The sequence below is a fragment of the Orcinus orca genome, chromosome 1 (genome assembly GCF_937001465.1).
Source record: "Orcinus orca chromosome 1, mOrcOrc1.1, whole genome shotgun sequence".
NCBI lineage: Eukaryota > Metazoa > Chordata > Mammalia > Artiodactyla > Delphinidae > Orcinus > Orcinus orca.
Window position 1 is genome coordinate 175,317,646 of NC_064559.1, and position 22,166 is coordinate 175,339,811.

General features: G+C 40.2%; 2 protein-coding genes and 1 pseudogene across 8 annotated transcripts in view; all 3 read left to right on the forward strand.

Moving 5' to 3' along the window:
- The window catches only part of TESK2 (testis associated actin remodelling kinase 2), a 132,612-nt gene that overhangs the window by 51,397 nt on the left and 59,049 nt on the right, over window positions 1–22,166 (forward strand). For 5 of the 6 annotated variants that reach the window (XM_033416510.2, XM_012539063.3, XM_049698782.1 and 2 more), the window contains exon 3: window positions 10,797–10,918. The exons of the other annotated variant lie outside the window; for it this stretch is intronic. In XM_033416510.2, coding sequence (XP_033272401.1) covers window positions 10,797–10,918 — 122 coding nt within the window. The remainder of the gene's footprint in view (window positions 1–10,796; window positions 10,919–22,166) is intronic. 6 annotated transcript variants of the gene reach the window in all.
- LOC125961369 (60S ribosomal protein L7-like) lies at window positions 10,925–16,283 on the forward strand (annotated as a pseudogene).
- On the forward strand, window positions 16,580–18,400 carry LOC117198762 (T-complex protein 1 subunit eta-like). 2 transcript variants are annotated; one of them, XM_049698824.1, is made up of 2 exons: window positions 16,967–17,028; window positions 17,082–18,400. In XM_049698824.1, exons 1-2 carry the CDS (start codon window positions 16,967–16,969, stop codon window positions 18,265–18,267), a joined length of 1,248 nt encoding a protein of 415 aa, XP_049554781.1. In that variant the 3' UTR covers window positions 18,268–18,400. The 2 variants fall into 2 exon arrangements, with proteins under 2 accessions (XP_033272417.2, XP_049554781.1); XM_033416526.2 differs by having other exon boundaries at window positions 16,580–18,400.

The following is a 22,166-nucleotide window of genomic DNA, read 5'->3' on the forward strand; positions in this document are numbered from 1 at the left end:
TAGGATTGTCTTAGGCAGTATGCTACAGAAACCTGAACACAGTGGCTTTTTCAAATAATATATTAATTTTTTTCAGGAAATCTTGAGAAATTCCTGTGCTTTACAACTGCTTGAGGAAGTCATCAACAATCCAGGCTTCCTCTAGCTCTCTCTTTAGTGTGTGGCTTTTGTCCTTTTGGTTACAAGTTAGCTGCTCTTGATGCAAGCACCACATCTTTGCTTCAGACTAGAAAAAGGACAATTTCATCAGGAAAACATTAGCATTCCCAGAATCCCCCACCAAGCAATTCCCACTTACATCGCCTTACTAGGACTATGTCATCTGGCCACCCTAGCTGCAAGGAAGATAGCCAGATTGAATGTTTTAATTAAGCAGGATACCACCTAATTGGAGTTACGTCAGTTAAGAAAAGGGGAAAATAGATGTTGGGTAAACAATTAGTATTGCCCACTATGCTTATTTTTAATTATCTCTTTATTTTTGACTTTTAATTTTATTTCATAGTGGTCTGAGAATGTGATTCAACCATCATGATGTAGTATCCATGCATTTTGGTAAATTGTTTCACATACACTTGAAAAAAATCAACAAAACTTACCTTTGTGGGACAAGATTAGATCAAGCATGTCAGTTTTGTTATTAAAAAAACCATATCCATACTCATTTCTTGTCTGCTTAAGCTTTCAGTTTCTGAGAGGTATTTTAAAATATCCTGTGGAGATTCTGGATTTGTCAAATTTGCCTTTTATTTTGTCAGTTTTTGTTTGGTATATTATAAGGGTATGTTGTTAGATACATACAAGATCATGATTATTATTTCTTGACAAAATTATTATTATGTAGTGTGCACGCAGTGCTTTTTTCCTTAGCCCACTTGTTTTCAACCCTGTCAGGCCGAATGTTCTTTGCATTATCTGGGTTCAAATTCTGTCTCTGCCATTTACTAGGTCTCTCATTTTGAAAAAGTCATTTAATCTCCCCTTGCCTCCGTTTCCATAGCTGTAAAATGGGAAATATTAATAATACATATCTCACAGAATTATTTTGAGAATTAACTGAGTTAATACATCTAAAGCAGTTACACAGCGGAACCTAGTATGTAGCAAGTGCTATAAATTTAGGTATTACAGCAATTTTTAAAAACATAACTCTTAACTACCCTGAAATGAAATCGATAGGTAACTTTGGTAGTATTGCTTTATAATTATATAACATCGACATGATACCCTGTGTAATAAACGAAAAGTAAAAGAAAATTAAATTAGTAAAAATGATTTCAGTATACACATTTTGGGGCCTAACTATGCTAGAAGACATAGTAAAGTGGTTAGATGCTTTTACCTTCCTAAACATGACAGGTTTAGTTTTAAGAGAGGACAAAAGCCACTCCACGAAAGGGGAAAAATTAAAGAGCAGAGATGCCAGTGAATATTAGAATAAAAGTGTAATAACAGGCCAGACTTATTTGTGATATGATAAGGGAAAGAGGTAACTTCAGCTGAAATAGGAATAGCTTGCCAAGACAAACTACAGATTGATTAAGGAGAGAAAACAAGGAGGTATAATATATCTTTGCCAACTTTATCAGAGTGTTTCTTTCTAAATGTTCATTTAACTGGAATGTTCCATCAGGAAAAAAAGTTGGCAGAGTAGTCACATTGATAATTTTATTTGTGGGTAAAGCAAAAACACACTTCTTGTTTATCCATGTTGTACTTTTGTGTTGGCCGTGAGACATGTGCAATCTTAGTTCCCTGACCAGGGATCGAACCTGGGCCCCTGGCAGTGAAAGCGCCAAGTCCTAACCACTGGACCACCAGGATTCCCCACTTTTTATTTATATATTTGATTTTTTTTAATAAAGGCTAAATAAATCACCATGAATATAAAAACTACAAATGGATTCTGATACAGATGTGTTATATTGGGATTCAGAAGCAGCATTGCCATTGGTGGTCTGATCTTCTGAAATGTTGACCAGTTCTTAATGATATTCTTAACAAAACAAAAAAACAATTTTCCTCAATTTACAGGTAGTTACATTCCTAGGAAGTTCAGTATATTTTAAAACTATGCGAGATGACTTTGTTTTTATGTAAAATGGAGTTAGAATCCAAGCTTAGTTAATAATAAATATGTTCTTTATTTACATGAATGTCTGTTAAGACATTTGCATTTCATACTGGACATGGAACAATGCTTCCTTGTGCGGTATTATCCCGTACCTGCAGGATGTCTAGCATCTCAGGCCTGCGACACTCCCTGCCTCCAATCGTTGTTATAACCAAAACACTTCACCTGAAAACTTCAAAGACCCCTCTGAAGTGAGATGTTACAGCCTCCCTTGAAAACTACTGCTTTAAACTTTATTTGCCTAATACTAATGTTGCTATACCAGCTTACTGTATACTTATTGTACACTCACTGTGACTTCTTGGCTCGAAGTCCTAAGCCACTCATCTAATAGTTAATTTAATGATTAATTACTTTGTTACAGTTCTTACCTTGTTGTCCTTTTTTTGTTATTTAATTCTCCCCTTATTAGTTCTCTGCGGTGGTCAGAGGTTTATGCTTTTCTCCACTTCTAGAAAATAACCATCCCGACTCAAGTTATCCATTTAAATTCAGCAAACATTTTTTGAGCAGTCAACTACTAAATACTAGGCACTTTGCCAGAGAAGAGATTCTCAGTTTGGTTTCATACCACACTGCTAAAGGATGAAGTTATTGCATGTGATTTGTTATTTAAAATGGTTAAAGTATCAACATATGCAAATAATTTAAAACATATAAATTAGAGTTGAATTAGAGGCACCCCTATATTTACTGTCACTCATTTGCATGTTAATATGCTTACTTGAATGGAATAAAAATGGATAGAGTAGTAGCTAATGGACATAGGATTGTATATAACCTGTAATCTGCTTTTTCTATTCCAGAGTCTACCAGTGTCTGTTGATAGTTATGTAATAATTGCCATACTTTTCTTTCCTGCTTACCTTTTAACAATTTTTGCCAAAAATCTAGGTTTGTCCATATAAGAAGAAGTCCTGCTTGTCAGAATGTGTGTTTTGGGGAGGCGGGGAGCTGAATAACTATTCTGGGGATAAAGAAATGAATAAGGCAGTCTTTGCTCTTAGGCATATAGGAAATTGTTCCATATGCAGATGTAGATTCTGTGTCTCAGGGAGGAGGTAAGTTCAGGAGCTTCCTAGTTGCCACCTTGAATTGGAACTGCCCTTAGGTATATTGGGAGATAAATAGATACGTAGACTAACAGCATACAATATGCAAGTGCTGTAACAGAGATAAATAAGAACAGAGTACTAAGAAAACAGAGTGGAGCCATCCAACTTTCCTTGAAATAAAGTAAGATTTTCCCAGGGAAAGTGATGTTTCTTATATCTTGAATAATTGAAGGGAATTTGGAAGGGAGATTGGGATAGGGATCAGGGGATTGAGGATTACATCAAGGCATTGAGAATAGCATGTGTCAAGGCAAGTAAGTGTGGAGAGGGTGATACCTTTGGAAAGAATTACAAATATTAGTATGTAATAACTAAAGGTAAGGGGAGAAGATGGTGGGAATATACAGGGAGCAGAAGATGGATTAAATTTTGTTAAGGAGTTTGGACTTTATTCCCCAGGTAGTGGTGAGCTATTGAAGAATTTTAAGCTGGAGAGCAACAAGATAACTTTGCAATTTGGGGGCAAAGATTGCTGGAAGATCTGACAAACTGATGTCTCATGTTGATCTGTAAGAGCCTTCTCAACATCTAGCACAGTGCCTTGTGTATAGAAGATGATAGTATTTGCTGTTATTTGAATGTGGCTGAAAAGTCTAATGAAAGATTATCAGTTACTTCCAGTTACTTACAGGCTGCATGCACACACTTGACTGACCTTTAGTTTGTGGTTTGTTCCTTTGTTTGTAGACCTTGAAGTCATCTTTAACACTAGTTTTATTTATTTATTTATTTTTGGCTGCGTTGGGTCTTTGTTGCTGCCCGCGGGCTTTCTCTAGTTGAGGGGCTTTCTCTAGTTGAGGCGAACAGGGGCTACTCTTCGTTGTGGTGCGCGGGCTGCTTTTTTTTTTTTTTTTTTAAACATCTTTATTGGAGTATAATTGCTTTACAATGGTGTGTTAGTTTCTGCTGTATAACAAAATGAATCAGCTATACATATACATATATCCTCATATCTCCTCCCTCTTGCGTCTCCCTCCCACCCTCCCTATCCCACCCCTCTAGGTGGACACAAAGCACCGAACTGATCTCCCTGTGCTATGTGGCAGCTTCCCACTAGCTATCTGTTTTACATTTGGTATGTATATATGTCCATGCCACTCTCTCACTTCGTCCCAGCTTCCCCTTCCCCCTCCCCATGTCCTCAAGTCCATTCTCTACGTCTGTGTCTTTATTCCTTCCTGCCCCTAAGTTCTTCAGAACCATTTTTTTTAAGATTCCATATATATGTGTTAGCATATGGTATTTGTTTTTCTCTTTCTGACTTACTTCACTTTGTATGTATGGACCTTCACTCTAGGTCCATCCACCTCACTGCAAATAACTCAACTTTGTTTCTTTTTATGGCTGAGTAATATTCCATTGTATATATGTGCCACATCTTCTTTATCCATTCATCTGTTGTGGACACTTAGGTTGCTTCCATGTCCTGGCTGTTGTAAATAGAGCTGCAATGAACATTGTGGTACATAACTCTTTGAATTATGGTTTTCTCAGGGTATATGGTGCGCGGGCTTCTCATTGCAGTGGCTTTTTGTTGCGGAGCACAGGCTCTAGGCACACGGGCTTCAGTAGTTGTGGCACTTGGACTCAGCAGTTGTGGCTTTGTTGCCACGGACTTAGTTGCTCCACGGCATGTGGGATCTTCCTGGACCAGGGCTTGAACCCGTGTCCCCTGCGTTGGCAGGCGGATTCTTAACCACTGCGCCACCAGGGAAGTCCCGTGGAAACTTTTAAAATCTGTAGAAAATTGAAAGACTAATGCAATAGACGTCTGTTAAGTCCCTTCAACTAGAATCACCAATTATTAATATTTTGTTACATTGCTTTATCTCTCTGTATTTTTTCCGGCAAACCACTTGAAAGCAAATTGCAGACATCGTGACACTTAAATACTTTAGTATGTATCTTCCAAGAATATATTCTCCTACAAAGCCATAGTATCACTATTTATACCTTAGACAATTAACCTTAATTCAGTAAAATAATTTAATATACAGTCCCTATTTAAAATTTCCCTGGGAATTCCCTGGTTGTCCAGTGGTTAGGACTCAGCATTTTTACTGTTGGGGCCTGGGTTCAATCCCTGACTGGGAAGCTAAGATCCCACAAGCCTCAGGGCACAGCAAAAAAATTAAAAAAATAAATAAATAATTCCATTAAAAAATTTTTTTCCTGTTTGCCTCCAAAAAGTCTTTTACAGCTTTTTTTGACCCAGAATCCAATCAAGGTTTCATGCATTTCATTTCAGTGGTTATGACTATCAGTCTCTTTTAATGTGGAATATTCCCCCACACTTTGTCTGAAGAGTACCATCCAGTTGTATTTTAGATATTCTGAATATGTCTAATTTTTTTCTTATAATTAAATTTGAGTTAAACATTTTGGCAAGTATAATACATTGTATCAGAAGGTTGATAATGTTGCATGTCTTACTTTCGATAATGTTGCATGTCTTACTTTCGGTAATGCTAAATAAGATCCCTTGGTTAAGTGCTAGCCGCCAGACCGCTCCATTGTAAAAGTACCTTTTCCCCTTTGTAATAAATAAGCAATCTCAGGGGCATATACAGATTTGAATATTGCTGTTTTTACTTAAAATTACAAGTGTACATTTTCTATATCATCTCAAACTCACCTGATATGCTAAATTCTTATGAACATATAGTTTCTTATTTTTATTAAAAACAACACCTATTTATATGAATGTTTACTATGTGCCAAGCACTGTGTTAAGTATGTTATACACATTATTTTGTTTATCTAACATAACAACATCATTTTATCCTCCATGTGAGACAGAGACTATTATTCTCTTCATTTTACAACAGAAGACTTCAACGAGAAGTCACTCTAATCATTTAAGTGTTAAAACTTGGATTCGGTCTGCTCATCTCCAAAGCTCGAGTACTTCACCACTCTGCTATGCTCTTCTTTAGAAAGTGGATTTGAAGATCCTGTGGTAGCATCAGATGAGTTTAAAAGTCAAGGAGAGGTAGTAATTTCCTTACCTTGGTGATCCTCTCCCTTACCCTTCGCTCCTCACATCTCCTCTCCTCTTTTCTCTCCATCTCTTCTTTCTTTTCTTCCTTACCTTCCTTCTTTTTTTTTTTACCTTCCTTCTTTTATTTATAATTGTGATAAAGTATATATAACATAAAATTTACCATCCTAACCATTTTTTTTTTTTTTTCCGTACGTGGGCCTCTCACTGTTGTGGCCTCTCCCGTTGCGGAGCACAGGCTCCGGACGCGCAGGCTCAGCGGCCATGGCTCACGGGCCCAGCCGCTCGGCGGCATGTGGGATCTTCCCGGACCGGGGCACGAACCCATGTCCCCTGCATCGGCAGGCGGACTCTCAACCACTGCGCCACCAGGGAAGCCCCATCTTAACCATTTTTAAGTGTATAGTTCAGTTCACGGTTTTGTGCTATACTCTCCAGAACTCTTTTCATCTTGCAAAGCTGAAATTCTGTACCAATTAAACAGCTCCAAATTCCTCCCCTCCCCACAACCCTTAGCAACCACCATTCTACATTATTTCTGTATGAGTTTGACTACCCTAGGAACCTCATATAAGTGGAATCATACAGTATTTGTCATTTTGTGACTAACTTACTTCATGTAGCATATAATATCTTCAAGGTTCATCCGTGTTGCAGCACGTGTCAGAATTTCCTTCCTTTTTAAGGCTGAATAATATTCCATTATGGTATATACCACATTTTGTTTATCTGTTCATCTGTCGATGGATGGATTGCTTTTGCCTTTTGGCTATTGTAAATAATGCTGCTATGAACTTGGGTGTACAAATATATTTTCAAGACTCTGTTTTCAATTATTTTGGGTATATACCCAGAAGTAGAATTGCTGGATCATATGGCAATTCTATATATTAAAAAAAAAATTAAAGATATTTAAAGATATCAATCTCTTGGGAATCCTCTTAGTAGTAGTAACAATGATCTATGTGTAGAGGACAAACTTAGGCAGAAATAGGCCTTCCCTTTAATCTGAAAATCTAAGTAGATTTGAGGGCTAATTAATTTTCATGGTTTTGACAACTTGGAATGAAGATCCTCCTGCATTTAGGCAGGTTCCCTATATTCTGTGAACCTCTAAATTTGATGGTACTTTTTTCTTTATCACCTGTAGTCTGTTCTGTACTTTAAAAAAATCTATCCAAATCTGTTAATTCTTGGAGGTGTCACTGAAGTCCCATGAAGTTTTTCCCTAAGTGCATCAACATTCATATAAATACCTCTCATGCTGTATTTGATTCTTTATTCTCTTTCTTATCTGACTAGTCATATAGCTTATTGTTTGTCCCTTTCTAGATGGTAAACTCCAGAAAATTTAAGCCAAATCTTATACTACTTTTCTGTTTGCATCCTCCCCCCCAAATCTCTGCCACCAAAAAAAGAAAAACAAAGAAAAGCACCACCCCCCAAAGAAATTACCTGGATAAATAAATGATTCACTGTCCTTAGGAAGTACATTAGAAGTATCATTTAACTAACTGTTGTTGCTGTTGTTTTCACTGTGACCTTATGATGTGCCAGGCCTTCTGCAAGACAAAGACAAATACAACATAGAGCCTGGTCTCAAGATGCTTTATAGCCTAGCAAGGAGGTATTTATGTACAGAACTGTGTGGTGAGTGGTATACTGGTGTTCCGAATGTTGTTCTGAGGCAGTATAAAGAGGGATACCACAAATAGTTCCTAGAGAGAGTCAAGGAAGACTTCAGAGAGGAAGGGGATATTTGAGTGTGGCCTTCAAAGATAGGTAGAATTTGAGGGGCTAAGAAGAAAGAAGAAAAATATTTTATGCAAATGAAAGACAACTACAATGTTATGGACATGTTCATCACTTGTTTAAGGAAGTAAGGTTTTTTTTTTTTAATACATTTATTTATTTATTTATTTTTGGCTGCGTTGGGTCTTCGTTTCTGTGTGAGGGCTTTCTCTAGTTGCGGCGAGCGGGGTCCACTCACTCTTCATCGCGGTGCGCGGGCCTCTCACTGTCGCGGCCTCGCTTGTTGTGGAGCACAGGCTCCAGACGTGCAAGCTCAGTAGTTGTGGCTCACGGACCTAGTGGCTCCGCGGCATGTGGGATCTTCCCAGATCAGAGCTCGAACCCATGTCTCCTGCATTGGCAGGCAGATTCTCAACCACTGCGCCACCAGGGAAGCCTGGCAGTAAGGTTTTTTATGATTAGTTTGAAACAGATTTTTATCCCTAAATTTCACACATTATTTTAATATTAAACTTTCTTTTATTTATATATTTATTTATTTATTTGGTTGCACCGGGTCTTAGTTGCGTCAGGTGGGCTCCTTAGTTGAGGCTCCAGGGCTCCTTAGTTGCAGCTCGCAGGCTCCTTAATTGCAGCACATGGGATCCTTAGTTGTGGCAGGCGAACTCTTAGTTGCAGCATGCATTTGGGATCTAGTTCCCTGACTAGGGATCGAACCCAGGGCCCTTGCATTGGGAGCGTGGAGTCTTATCCACTGTGCCACCAGGGAAGTCCCAATATTAAACTTTCTTAAAAGCAGACTTTTTTAAAAAAAACCTCAGTGATAGTTTTCAGATGATGAAAAAAAAAAAGAGGAGTGAGTTTCAGAATGGAGAGCGCTTATTACAACACAGATGTTTTCTGTAAATAGAGTTGGAAAAATACTGTCAGTGTGTTCTTTGTATATAAATGTCTCTTTTAACTTATCCATGCAGGATCTGAAAAGGAAAGCCACTTCTCTTTCATCAATCACGAGGTACATGACAACAGAATCATTGATGCACTAGGAAGAGAGTTGGGTTCCAAATCTCACTAAGTGATCTAGAAGAGGGGAGAGACAGCCAGTGTTCTGCCTCAGTTCTTCTGTTCAGGGTTCCTGTGGCTCTGAGTGTTTTGCTTCTTCCTTCCCCTTCTTATGTCGGGCTACTCTGAAGCATTGTTTCTTTGAATTTTAAGATAAGCTGTGATGTCTGTTCTATATTAACACTAAACTTCTGGGGCTATTGTCATGTCAAAGAATTTCTGGAGATTGAAGAATTAAGTAGATTGTCATGATTTCTACTGGAATTTCCACTTGGTCAACTGGAAATAATATACTAAAACAATACTCTGAAAGTCCATAGGATGATGACATTTTTGCATAGCAAGTCCCTGTTGTGCATGATCTGAAGTGAATTTTTTTTAATCATTCTTTTTTTTTTAAATTTATTTTATTTTTGGCTGAGTTGGGTCTTTGTTGTTGCACACAGGCTTTCTCTAGTTGCGGCAAGCGGGGGCTACTTTTTGTTGCCGTGTGCAGGCTTCTCATTGCGGTGGCTTCTCTTGTTGTGGAGCACGGGCTCTAGGCACGTGGGCTTCAGTAGTTGTGGCACGTGGGCTCAGTAGTTGTGGCTTGCGGGCTGTAGGGCGCAGGCTCAGTAGTTGTGGCGCACGGGCTTAGTTGCTCTGCGGCATGTGGGATCTTCCTGGACCAGGGCTCGAACCCGTGTCCCCTGCATTGGCAGGTGGATTCTTAATCACTGCTCCACCAGGGAAACCCTGAAATGAATTTTTTTTAACCAGAAAGTAATGAGGTCCTTGGTACTTAATAACTTTCTACTGCCTCATTCATAATTCAGTAGGAAACACATATCTAAGTGAATAATTGAGCTTTTTTTGGGTAAGGCAAAATATTTTCTCTGATAGTCTCATTTTGCTACTACTGACACCACATTTAGAGGCTGAAAACATAGTTAATTTTCTTGCAAGTATTGTGTTTCTTTTTAAACCTGTTGAGTGTGCATTGAAATTATAAAATAATATTTTTATATGTAAAATAGATTGAACCTACAGAGAATGAATGTTTTAGAAGTAGACTTTGCTCTGTGCATATGGGTAATAGTGTGAGTGGTGTGGCTCATGTTTTTATATCTGACTTGAGTGTGTGTAAATAATTATAAGGTACTTTGTGTTGGGTTACTACAGTATTAGCTCCAAAGGATTCACTGCCTTCTTTCTATATTTAACATGCAATACGTTTTTTTCTTATAGATATACATTTTATGGTGCTTGGGGGAGATTTTGAGGATGTGGGTTTAGTGTCCTATAAAGACAGTTTTATAGTTCATTATGTGTTATATAAGGCTTATGCATGAATCTTTTCTGTGCACAATTAAAATTCCACAAAAGAGTCTTTTTCCTTTCAGTTTGCTAAGACTCAGCAATGTTGGCCTTAAGAAACCAGCCTAATAAATTTTCCCCATTTTTTCCTAAGGTTTTTTTTTTTATTTTAAAAACATGATTTCTTGAGGTATTATTAACAATGTGTTTCTAGCCAGTTTAATGTGAAACAATTTTGGTCTTCGATGGAATAAATCTTTGTTAATGGAAGTGAGATCCTAATGTAATCAGAGTTTATAGAAAAACATCCCTTACCATGTCTACTTTATCTAAATTGGCAGTAAAACATCTTGGCATGTTCTACACCTGGAGGCTTTGACCTCATTATATAGCTGCCGCCCTTGAGCCTCTTTTTTTGTCCCATTTTATTTTCTAGGTGCGCCACCGAGCTTCTGGCCAGGTGATGGCTCTTAAGATGAACACGTTGAGCAGTAACCGTGCAAACATGCTGAAAGAAGTGCAGCTCATGAATAGACTCTCCCATCCCAACATCCTTAGGTAATGGCTTTTCCTTCCTTCTGGGGATCAGTGAGAAAGCTGAAACATTATTGGAGACTTGTTAGAATAGTATTAAAAGCTGAAAAGAGGGATTCAAGATTTCATGCTAAATCTGTCTTGCTGGGATTTAGCTGTGCTCTAGGTCTTTTTCTAGCTACTGAGACTTAATTTTCTGGTAATTAACTGCATTTAATAGGGCAACTTGGGACTTCCCTGGTGGTCCACCGGCTAAGACTCCGCCCTCCTAATGCAGGGGACCTGGGTTTGATCCCTGGTCAGGGAACTAGATCCCACATGCTGCAACTAACAGTTCGCATGCCACAGCTAAAAATCCCGCATGCTGCAACTAAAAGATCCTGCGTGCCGCAACTAAGACCCAGCACAGCCAGATAAACAAAGCAAATAAATAAAATATTTTTAAAAAATAAAGCAACTTCCTTATGTCTCTCAAATTACTTTACTCTTAGTAGCAGCTCATTAGAACTGTTGTTACCTATTGCTGAATTGGTAATTTATCCAAGAGAGATGATTTTAGTGGTTATTTAATTTTCTTAAATTGGTTTAGGAGGAATCATAATTAAATCAGTGAAAATAAAAATAAAATTATGCCCCCAGGCAATCTACTCTTAACTGTTAGCACTCACTTGAGGAGACATAGTTTACCTTTTTAAAGGAGAATTATTCGTATGTATAATAAGGTTATATAATCATTACTTTCTAGTAATTAGTACAGTCAGCTCTCCCTATCGGCAGGTTCTGCATCCACAGATTCAACCAATCACAGCCTGAAAATATTTGGGAAAAAAATTCCAGAAAGTTCCAAAAAGCAATACTTGAATTTGCTGTGCCTAGCAACTGTTTACATTGTATTTACAACTATTTATATAACATTTACATTGTATTAGGTATTGTAAGTAATCTAGAGATGATTTAAAGTATATGGGAGTATATGCATGTGTGTAGTTATATGTGAATACTATGCCTTTTTATATAAGGAACTTGGGCATCTGTGGATTTTGGTATCCTCACAGGGTAGGGGGTGGGGTGGTCCTAGAACCAATGCCCTGCAGATACCAAGGGGTTACTGTATATGAATCTTTCTCACTCTATCTTGACTTTTTCTAAAAAATAAATTTATTTATTTTTGGCTGCATTGGGTCTTCTTTGCCGTGCACGGGCTTTCTCTAGTTGCGGCGAGTGGGGGCTACTCTTCGTTGCGGTGCGCGGGCTTCTCATGGCGGTGGCTTCTCTTGTTGCGGAGCATGGGCTCTAGGCATGCAGGCTCTAGAGCACAGGCTCAGTAGTTGTGGCGCAAGGGCTTAGTTGCTCCGCGGCATGTGGGATCTTCCCAGACCCCGGCTCTAACCTGTGTCCCCTGCATTGGCAAGAGGATTCCTAACCATTGCGCCACCAGGTAAGTCCCTATCTTGACTTTTTTTTTTTTTTTTGCCGTACGCGGGCCTCTCACTGTCGTGGCCTCTCCCACCACGGAGCACAGACTCCGGACGCTCAGGCTCAGCGGCCATGGCTCACGGGCCCAGCCGCTCCGCGGCATGTGGAATCTCCCGGACCGGGGCACGAACCCGTGTCCCCTGCATCGGCAGGCAGACTCTCAACCACTGCGCCACCAGGGAAGCCCCCTATCTTGACTTTTTAGTGAGGGGAGTATATTTCTAAATGAAACCAAATAAGAAAATTTAAGTCAATATATTATTAAAGTAGGGCATATGTGTAAGAGAGTTGGAAAAGTTAAAAGTGCAATTTACTTAGGGTTGTTTAAGGCTAATATTTATATTGGACTAAAGAGAAATCATATAACTTAAGTATGACTTACATGTGTGGTCAGTGGTAGAAAATTATGGAATTAGATTATACTGATTAATTGAAACTTTATACCTTTGTATAGAATTATTGGCTTCCTAGTCCACTACAAAAATGTTCAGCCAGTAATTTTATTTATTTATTTAAAAAATAAATTTATTTTATTTATTTTTGGCTGTGTTGGGTCCTCATTGCTGTGCGTGGGCCTTCTATAGTTGTGGTGAACTGGGGCTACTCTTTGTTTCGGTGTGTAGGCTTCTCATTGCGGTGGCTTCTCTTGTTGCGGAGCATGGGCTCTAGGCACATGGGCTTCAGTAGTTGTGGTGCGCGGGCTCAGTAGTTGTGGTTTGCGGGCTCTAGAGTGCAGGCTCAGTAGTTGTGGTGCATGGGCTTAGTTGCTCCGTGGCATGTGGGATCTTTCCGGAGCAGGGATCGAACCCGTGTCGCCTGCATTGGCAGGCAGATTCTTAACCACTGTGCCACTGGGGAAGTCCCAGTAATTTTATTATGACTTTTTTCCCTACCCACAAATCAGATTAACAATTTTTTGAGCATCTAGTATATGCCTAGTGATGTCAGACATCAAAAAGGTATACGTAAAATGGAATGTCTGCTAGCAAGGAATTTGCACTCTAATTGGAGATCTAGGACTTACATACATGAAAAGAGAACTAATAAAATCAGCCAGGATGCTACCACTTGGGTAAACTCTTAAGTCATATAGAATTTCAAAGGAGTCGGAGATCATATTAGCTTGGCAGAGTCAGCAAAGCTTTCTTGGAGGAGGTTGACTCAACCTGGAACTTGAATTTTTTTTGAAGATTTATTATTTTATTTTATTTTTGGCTGCATCGGGTCTTAGTTGCAGCACGTGGGATCTTCCTTGCAGCTCATGGGCTTCTCTCTAGTTGTGGTGCACAGGCTCCAGGACGCGTGGGCTCTGTAGTTGTGGTGCGCGGGTTCCAGAGCACGTGGGTTCTGTAGTTTGCGGCACGCAGGCTCTCTAGTTGAGGCATGCGAGCACAGTAGTTGTGGCTCACGGACTTAGTTGCCCCGTGGCATGTGGTATCTTAGTTCCCTGACCAGGGATCGAACCCTCATCCCCAGCATTATAAGGCGGATTCTTTTTTGTTGTTTGTTTTAAAGACTAGGATTTAGTTTCAGTTTAAGGAGAACACTTATTTTATTTTTTTGGCTTCATAGGGTCTTCGTTGCTGCGCGCGGGCTTTCTCTAGTTGCAGCGAGCAGGGGCTACTTTTCGTTGCGGTGTGCCGGCTTCTCATTGTGGTGGCTTATCTTGTTGCAGAGCACAGGCTGTAGGCGCACGGGCTTCAGCAGTTGTGGCACACGGGCTCTAGAGCGCAGGCTCAGTAGTTGTGGTGCATGGGCTTAGTTGCTCCGCGGCATGTGGGATCTTCCCAGACCAGGGCTCGAACCTGTGTCCCCTGCATTGGCAGGCAGATTCTTAACCACTGCATGACCAGGAAAGTCCCAAGGCGGACTCTTTACCACTGGACTACCAGGGAAGTCCCTGGAACTTGAATTTTAATAGGATTTTAGAAGATAGCGAAGAAACTCAGAAAGGAGCAAAATAATAATAATAAATAAAGCACAGAGGTAAAAGCGCAAAGCTTTTTGAGGAGTCAGTGAATTAAAAACCCATTTGGTTATGGAGGGTGCGGGCGAGGAGAAAAATAATGTTCCTGCTGTGCCAGAAACCCTTAAGAAAAAGTAAAGGAATTTTGCAGAGCTGAAGACCAAGTGCCTGAGGAAAAAGTTTGCCCAAAAGATGCTTCAAAAGGCAAGGATGAAGCTTGTCTATGAAGAAGCTAAGCGCTATCACAAAGAGTATAGGCAGATGTACAGAACTGAGATTCTAATGGCTAGGATGGTAAGAAAACCTGGCAACTTCTATGCACCTGTGGAACCCAAATTGGCATCTGTCATCAGGATCAGAGGTATCAGTGGTGTGAGCCCAAAGGTCTGAAAGATGTTACAGCTCCTTACCTTTGCCAAGTCTTCAATGGCACCTTTGTTAAGATCAACAAAGCTCCATTTAACATGCTGAGGACTGTGGAACCATATATTTAGTGGGGGTAACCGAACCTGCACTCAATAAATGAATTCAGGTGTGGTTATGGCAAAATCAACAAGAAGCAAATTGCCCTGACAGATAATACACTGATTGCCTGATCTCTTGGTAAATATGGCATTATCTACATGGAGGATCCTATTTATGAGACCTATACCATTGGAAGATGCTTCAAAGAAGCAAACAACTTCCTGTGACCCTTCAAATTATCTTCTCCGTGAGGTGGAATGAAGAAAATGACCACCCATTTTGTAGAAGGTGGAGTTGCTGGCAACAGGGAGGACCAGATCAACAGCTTGTTAGAAGGATGAACTAAGATACCTATGATGATTATTTTTGTGATCTGGTCAGTTAATTAACAATGACGACTGCTTTCAGATTGAAAAAAAATTTTTTTTGGACTAATAATAACAACGAGAAAACCACCATTTCTTGAAGTCTTTGTCGTATGCTGCATGCTTTACCTATTAAAAGATTTAATCTTCACAAGGATTCTCCCTTGAAGAAACTGAGGCCAAGAGATTATGTGTTGGCTGAGGTCTGTGACTCTGAGGTCTGGGCTCTTTCTACCATGCTTCTAGAAGAACTCTTTCTATCATGCCTCTCCTAGGGGATTTGATGGGATAGTACTGGTAGATAAACATGGAAAGGTAGAATTGGGCCAGACTGTTCAGAAGTGTTTTGCATAAAGCCAAGAATATTTTATTTTATGCTTTGTGTATTGGATTCTGAGCAGGGACTAGATGACAGAGGGTAACTGGTGGCAAATGTGGAATGGTTTAGTGTTGGGGAGACTGGTAGCCAAGAGATCAGTTAGGGGGCATCTACAATGTTTGAGAGTGGGATGAGAGTGGGATGGTTGAGTCCTGATTTGATGTTCTGCTTAGGAATTGTTTTAAAAATAAATTTATTTATTTATTTTTGGCTGCATTGGGTCTTCGTTTCTGTGCACAGGCTTTCTCTAGTTGTGGCAAGCAGGGGCTACTCTTCGTTGCAGTGCACAGGCTTCTCATTTTGGTGGCTTCTCTTGTTGTGGAGCACGGGATCTAGGCATGTGGGCTTCCGTAGTTGTGGCACATAGGCTCAGTAGTTGTGGCTTGCGGGTTCTAGAGCGTAGGCTCAGTAGTTGTGGTGCATGGGCTTAGTTGCTCTGTGGCATGTGGCATCTTCCTGGACCAGGGTTCAAACCCGTGTCCCCTGCATTGGCAGGCGGATTCTTAACCACTGCGCCACCAGGGAAGTCCCTGCTTAGGAATTCTTAAGCTGATTATATTTTCATCTTGTTTAAAAAGTAGTATTTTTATTGTCTTATTATTATTGCAGAAGGGATACATCATCACTATGGAACATTTAGAAAATAGAATTAGCAAAAACAGGAAAATAAAAATTTTCCTTAATCGCAGCATCTAGGGATCAAACTAATGTTAACGTTTGGCGTATTTCCTGCCAGTCTTTTTTATTCACCACTTTTTTTTTTATTCTCTTCACTATGAACTTGACTGGTGATTGCATGGGAAGATTGACTTTAAACAAATTTTATTCCATGACAGCAAAATTTAAAAATATAGTTGTTATAGGGACTTCCCTTGTGATCCAGTGGTTAAGACTTCGCCTTCCAGTGCAGGGGGTGCAGGTTCGATCCCTGGTTGGGGAGGTAAGATCCCACATGCCTCATGGCCAAAAAACCAAAATATGAAACAGAAGCAATATTTAACAAATTCAATAAAGACTTTAAAAATGGTCCACATCGGGGCGGCCCGGGCGCAGAGAAGAGGAGCAGCGGGACACTGAATAGGCTTCCAAAATGATGCCCACACCAGTTATCCTGTTGAAAGAGGGGACTGATAGCTCCCAAGGCATCCCCCAGCTTGTAAGTAACATCAGTGCCTGCCAGGTGATTGCTGAGGCTGTAAGAACTACCCTGGGCCCCCGTGGTATGGACAAGCTCATTGTGGATGGCCGAGGCAAAGCAACAATTTCTAATGATGGGGCCACAATTCTGAAACTCCTTGATGTTGTCCATCCTGCAGCAAAGACTTTAGTGGACATTGCCAAATCCCAAGATGCTGAGGTCGGTGATGGCACCACCTCAGTGACCCTGCTGGCTGCAGAGTTTCTGAAGCAGGTGAAACCCTATGTGGAGGAAGGTTTGCACCCACAGATCATCATCCGAGCTTTCCGCACTGCCACTCAGTTGGCGGTTAACAAGATCAAAGAGATTGCCGTCACTGTGAAGAAGGAAGATAAAGTGGAGCAGAGGAAGCTGCTAGAGAAATGTGCCGTGACTGCTCTGAGCTCCAAGCTGATCTCCCAGCAGAAAGCCTTCTTCGCTAAGATGGTGGTGGATGCGGTGATGATGCTCGATGACTTGCTGCAGCTTAAAATGATTGGAATCAAGAAGGTTCAGGGTGGAGCCCTAGAGGAGTCCCAGCTTGTAGCTGGTGTTGCATTCAAGAAGACTTTCTCTTATGCTGGGTTTGAAATGCAACCCAAAAAGTACCATAATCCAATGATTGCCCTTTTAAATGTTGAGCTCGAGCTGAAAGCTGAGAAGGATAATGCGGAAATCAGAGTCCACACAGTTGAGGATTATCAGGCAATCGTTGATGCTGAATGGAACATTCTTTATGACAAGTTAGAGAGGATCCATCACTCCGGAGCCAAAGTCGTCTTGTCCAAACTCCCCATTGGGGACGTGGCCACCCAATACTTTGCTGACAGGGACATGTTCTGTGCTGGCCGAGTGCCGGAGGAGGACCTGAAGAGGACAATGATGGCTTGCGGAGGCTCCATCCAGACCAGTGTGAACGCTCTGTCATCAGATGTTCTGGGCCGCTGCCAGGTCTTTGAAGAGACCCAGATTGGAGGCGAGAGGTACAATTTCTTCAAAGGCTGCCCCAAGGCCAAGACTTGTACTATCATTCTCCGTGGTGGCGCTGAGCAGTTTATGGAGGAGACAGAGCGGTCCCTGCACGACGCCATCATGATTGTCAGAAGGGCCATCAAGAATGATTCAGTGGTGGCTGGTGGCGGCGCCATTGAGATGGAGCTCTCCAAGTACCTGCGAGATTACTCAAGGACCATTCCAGGAAAACAGCAGCTATTGATTGGGGCCTATGCCAAGGCATTGGAAATTATCCCACGCCAGCTGTGTGACAACGCTGGCTTTGATGCCACAAACATCCTCAACAAGCTGCGGGCTCGGCACGCCCAGGGGGGCATGTGGTATGGCGTGGACATCAACAATGAGGACATTGCTGACAACTTTGAGGCCTTCGTGTGGGAGCCAGCTATGGTGCGGATCAATGCCCTGACTGCAGCCTCTGAGGCTGCGTGCCTTATTGTGTCCGTAGATGAAACCATCAAGAACCCTCGCTCCACAGTGGATGTTCCCCCAGCTGCTGGCCGGGGCCGAGGTCGTGGCCACCCCCATTGAGAGGCACCCCAGCTCTCACTGCAGGCTGCCTGCAGGCTGTGCTCACTCTGTCTTGGTGAAATGGTATTACAAGGAAGGGGTAGTATTTGGCCCACTCTCTTCTCACTGGAGGTTATTTAAATAAAACTTAAAAGACTTAGGAAAAAAAAAAAAAAAAATGGTCCACATCAAAAAAATCTAAAAAAAAATAAAAATATAATTGTTATATAAGAAGTAGAATAGTATAGTATAATGATTAAAAACAGGCTCTAGATTCTAGATTAAGCTGCCTGGATTCAAATTGTGGATCTTGGGAAAGTTACTTAACCTCTGAGATCCTTAGTTTTCCCATCTATAATGAGGTAAATTACAGTAAATCCCTCATAGAGTTGTTATTGAGGATTAATTTAGTCCATATAAAGCACCTGGCTTGTGTTAAGTGCCCAGTAAATGTTAGCTATTATTATTAGTTTCTTTTCCTCTGGCTAGTTTTTTAAATGTCTCATTGCATCCCGTCTGTCTTTTATCATTCATTCACTCACCAAGCATTTGTTGAGGGTCTGCTGCTGTTTTTTGTCTTTTTTTAAAAAATTTATTCATTTATTTATTTTGGCTGCCCTGGATCTTAGTTGCGGCACTCAGGATCTTCATTGCGGCATACAGGGTCTGTTTTTTTTTTTTTTTTTTGAAGCATGCATGAGGGATCTAGTTCCCTGACTAGGGATCGAACCCGGGCCCCCTGCATTGGGAGTGCAGAGTCTTACCCGTGGACCACCAGGGAGGTCCCTGCAGCTGTTTTTAATACATTCAAGGGTTTTCTGCTAGAGTAATGCTGTTGAATAGAATAGAACTTTCTGAAATGATGGAAATGTTCTTTATCTGTGCTGTCCAATAGCCACATGTGGCTAATGAGCATTGACGTGTGGCTAGTACAAACAACGAACTAAATTTAAATTACCCCATGAAGCTTAGTGGCTACTATATTGGACATCCTGGCCTACAGTCCATGTACATCTTTGCTCTTGTTTCACTAAATATATATGTGTTTCAGCCTAGAAACGTGGTGGTGTGATGAATACCATTCCTATTCTGATGTCACCTTGATCTACTTTCTTAGCCTATCTCTTTTGCTCAGGAATGACACACCTTTCCCTTTTATATAAAAAATCATATTCTTTGCTGTCAGCTAAGTTTTCTAATATGTAAAAGGTAGTGTTAATTCTATCTTGATCTTTACAGTGAACCAACAAATGAGATAATGTACATAAAGCCTATGGATCTGTTATAATCCACAGTAAGCATGAAAATTATTATGATTATTGTTAACCATGGTGGGTTTGCACTCTGATGGTGACTTTTTTGTTCTGCATAAGCCATCTGTCTCAAATATAGTGCAGTTAAAAGCATGGACATGGATTTCTTTTTAAAGAAGTTCTAGTTGTTTATATCTTTCATGTTTTTGTGTCTTTACTTTCACTGTATATTTTGAATACAACAAAAGGAAATTATCCTACTAGGGGCCTAGAGCAAGCAGAGTCCTCTTGGCTTTTGTTACCCAGAGGAGTACTGTAGCAGTAGAAGCATTTTTTATACTTCCCTAGGATGCCTTAAATATCAAACTATGCATACCTATGTTCCAGTCTCAAAATTCTTAGAATTTTTATTTCCTAAATGCTTTTCAAGTTGTCTTAGAAATTTATTGTTAATACTTCATATTTTTTATAATTCAAATTTTTTGTTACTGTTTGTTAGTATGGCTCTTAGTCTATTTTCAAGCTGTTAGTATAGGTTAGTTAGTTTTTATAGGTGCAAAAGCTGAGGCAGAAGTATGAACCAAAGTTTTCCCTCATACTGAGATTATGAGATTTAAATTGGGACGAATCCATCTCTTGGAACCCTAGGATTTTCACAGATATGCCTCCTCAGGGGCTTGGCCCCAGGAGGGAGGTTGCTGAGCAGCTGAGGCTTTCGGTTTCCATTTTTGCTTCATCCAGCCAGAGTAGCTTCACTTTGTATCTGTTTTATATTGAACTTCCATATAAGAATTTTGAAGAAAAGGTCTCCACTTAAAACAAAGAAAACATTGAAAATTGCTGCATTAGTGATTTTGAAGGCCTACTTGGGAAAAAAGGGTATCTGTATGACCTGCCAGATGGTTGGTATCTAATCCTCTGGGCATGGCTTGGTCCTCTGCTGCCACAGCTATTTTGTGCCCAGCAGGAGTGAGTGAGCTGAATTTTTGCAGTTTTATTTCTCTCTTTTTCTTGACCCCAACCTCCCTACTTCCTCTTTTCCTTTTATCTTTCTCCCTTCTAAGATTTCTAGTTGGAAGGAAAGGAGTGGGCCTGACGAGTCATAGAGGCAAGTAGGTGTGTATATTTTGTTTGTGTGTATGTATTTTTTTTAATACATGGATACAGTTAAGATTGGTTGTTTTATCATCAGTTGCTCTAATTTATCAGTTTAAAAAAAGAACAATGAAGTGCTTTGTTGAGTGCAGGGACTGATAGTTTGGGCCTCTTGTGAATAAGGTTGTTTATGCCAGGAAGTCCTACGCTCAAGATCTGTAACCCAATACCATGCCTTGCTCACTTCCACTCCCCAATGGCCTTTTTGAGGACCTGTACCAAGATTTGTTCTCATACCTCTTTGTTATTCTTCATGCCATGAGAAATTTAATATTTCTTTTAGACTCCTTGTTCACATTCTCATGCTTACTTTTCTTTAGGTCACATTCTGAATTTATTTTCCTATCTACCAATTTTTTTCAGAATTGTTTTAGCTCCCCATTAGAATCCATTTGCAACAATATGATTGCCATTTTGTTAAAATGAAGAATATGCTTTCAAATAACCAAATATTTGTTTGGAGCTACTCAGTCCAGCCCTGTGCTAGGTAATATCATGGTGAATAGAAGAGAAGTAGAGTGCTGTCTCCCAGACAGTCTCCTGAGGAAGCAAACTGTACATCTAGGAAACAGATTAATATCCGCTAATGCTATGAGGATACGGCAGGGTATTTTCCCAATCTCAGCTATTAAGAGAGCACTCTTTCCAGTTACCCATTATGAAAATCCCGAAGTCATCTTTGGTTATTTCTTTTATTCCTTGCTTCTAATCAGAAGCTAAGCTCTTGATTCTAAATCTTCAAAGACTTTTGCATCTGTTCCTTCCTTTATGCATCTGTCAATTCAGTCCTCTTCACTTTTGCCTGGAGTGAGTTATTTTTCCTATCTTTTTGCCCACCTTTCACTCTTCCTGATACATAGCTCTAATTGTATAGCTTATTTCTTAAAAACCTTTTGTGGCTCCCATTTATTTCAGAATTGAGTCAAAAATTCTTTATGCTGACAGCTAATGTCTGACCTGTTTTTCCAGCCTTATCTTCAACTATTCTTCTTATGCATTTAACACCACTCCATGATTTCCTAATTGTGTTCTCTTGGACAAGTTATTTGACCTCTGGGCTTTGGTTTCTCCTTTTGTTAAAAGAGGGGAATGGACCAGGTTAGAAATCACATTGAGTTAATGTTGAATAATTTTTATTTTATTTTATGTTAAAATATTTATTTATTCATTTGGATGCGCTGGGTCTTAGTTATGGCACGTGGGATCTTTGTTGCTGCATGTGGACTCTTAGTCGCGGCATGCAGTCTCAGTTGCAGCATGCATGTGGGATCTAGTTCTCTGACCAGGTATTGAACCCGGGCCCCCTGCATTGGAAGCACAGAGTCTTAACCACTGGACCACCAGAGAAGTCCTTGAATAATTTTTAAATGATCAGGTTTGAAAAATATATTATCTCAGAGTGTGTGTGTGTGTGTGTGTGTGTGTGTGTCTGCGTGTGTGCTGTTCAGAATAAATGTGAAGCATTTAAAAATGATGGATTGGGACTTCCCTGGTGGTCCAGTGGTTGAGACT

Bases quoted from the DNA above. Each gene is read 5' to 3' on its own strand.
- LOC117198762 (XM_033416526.2), top strand. From the start codon at position 16,636: ATGATGCCCACACCAGTTATCCTGTTGAAAGAGGGGACTGATAGCTCC.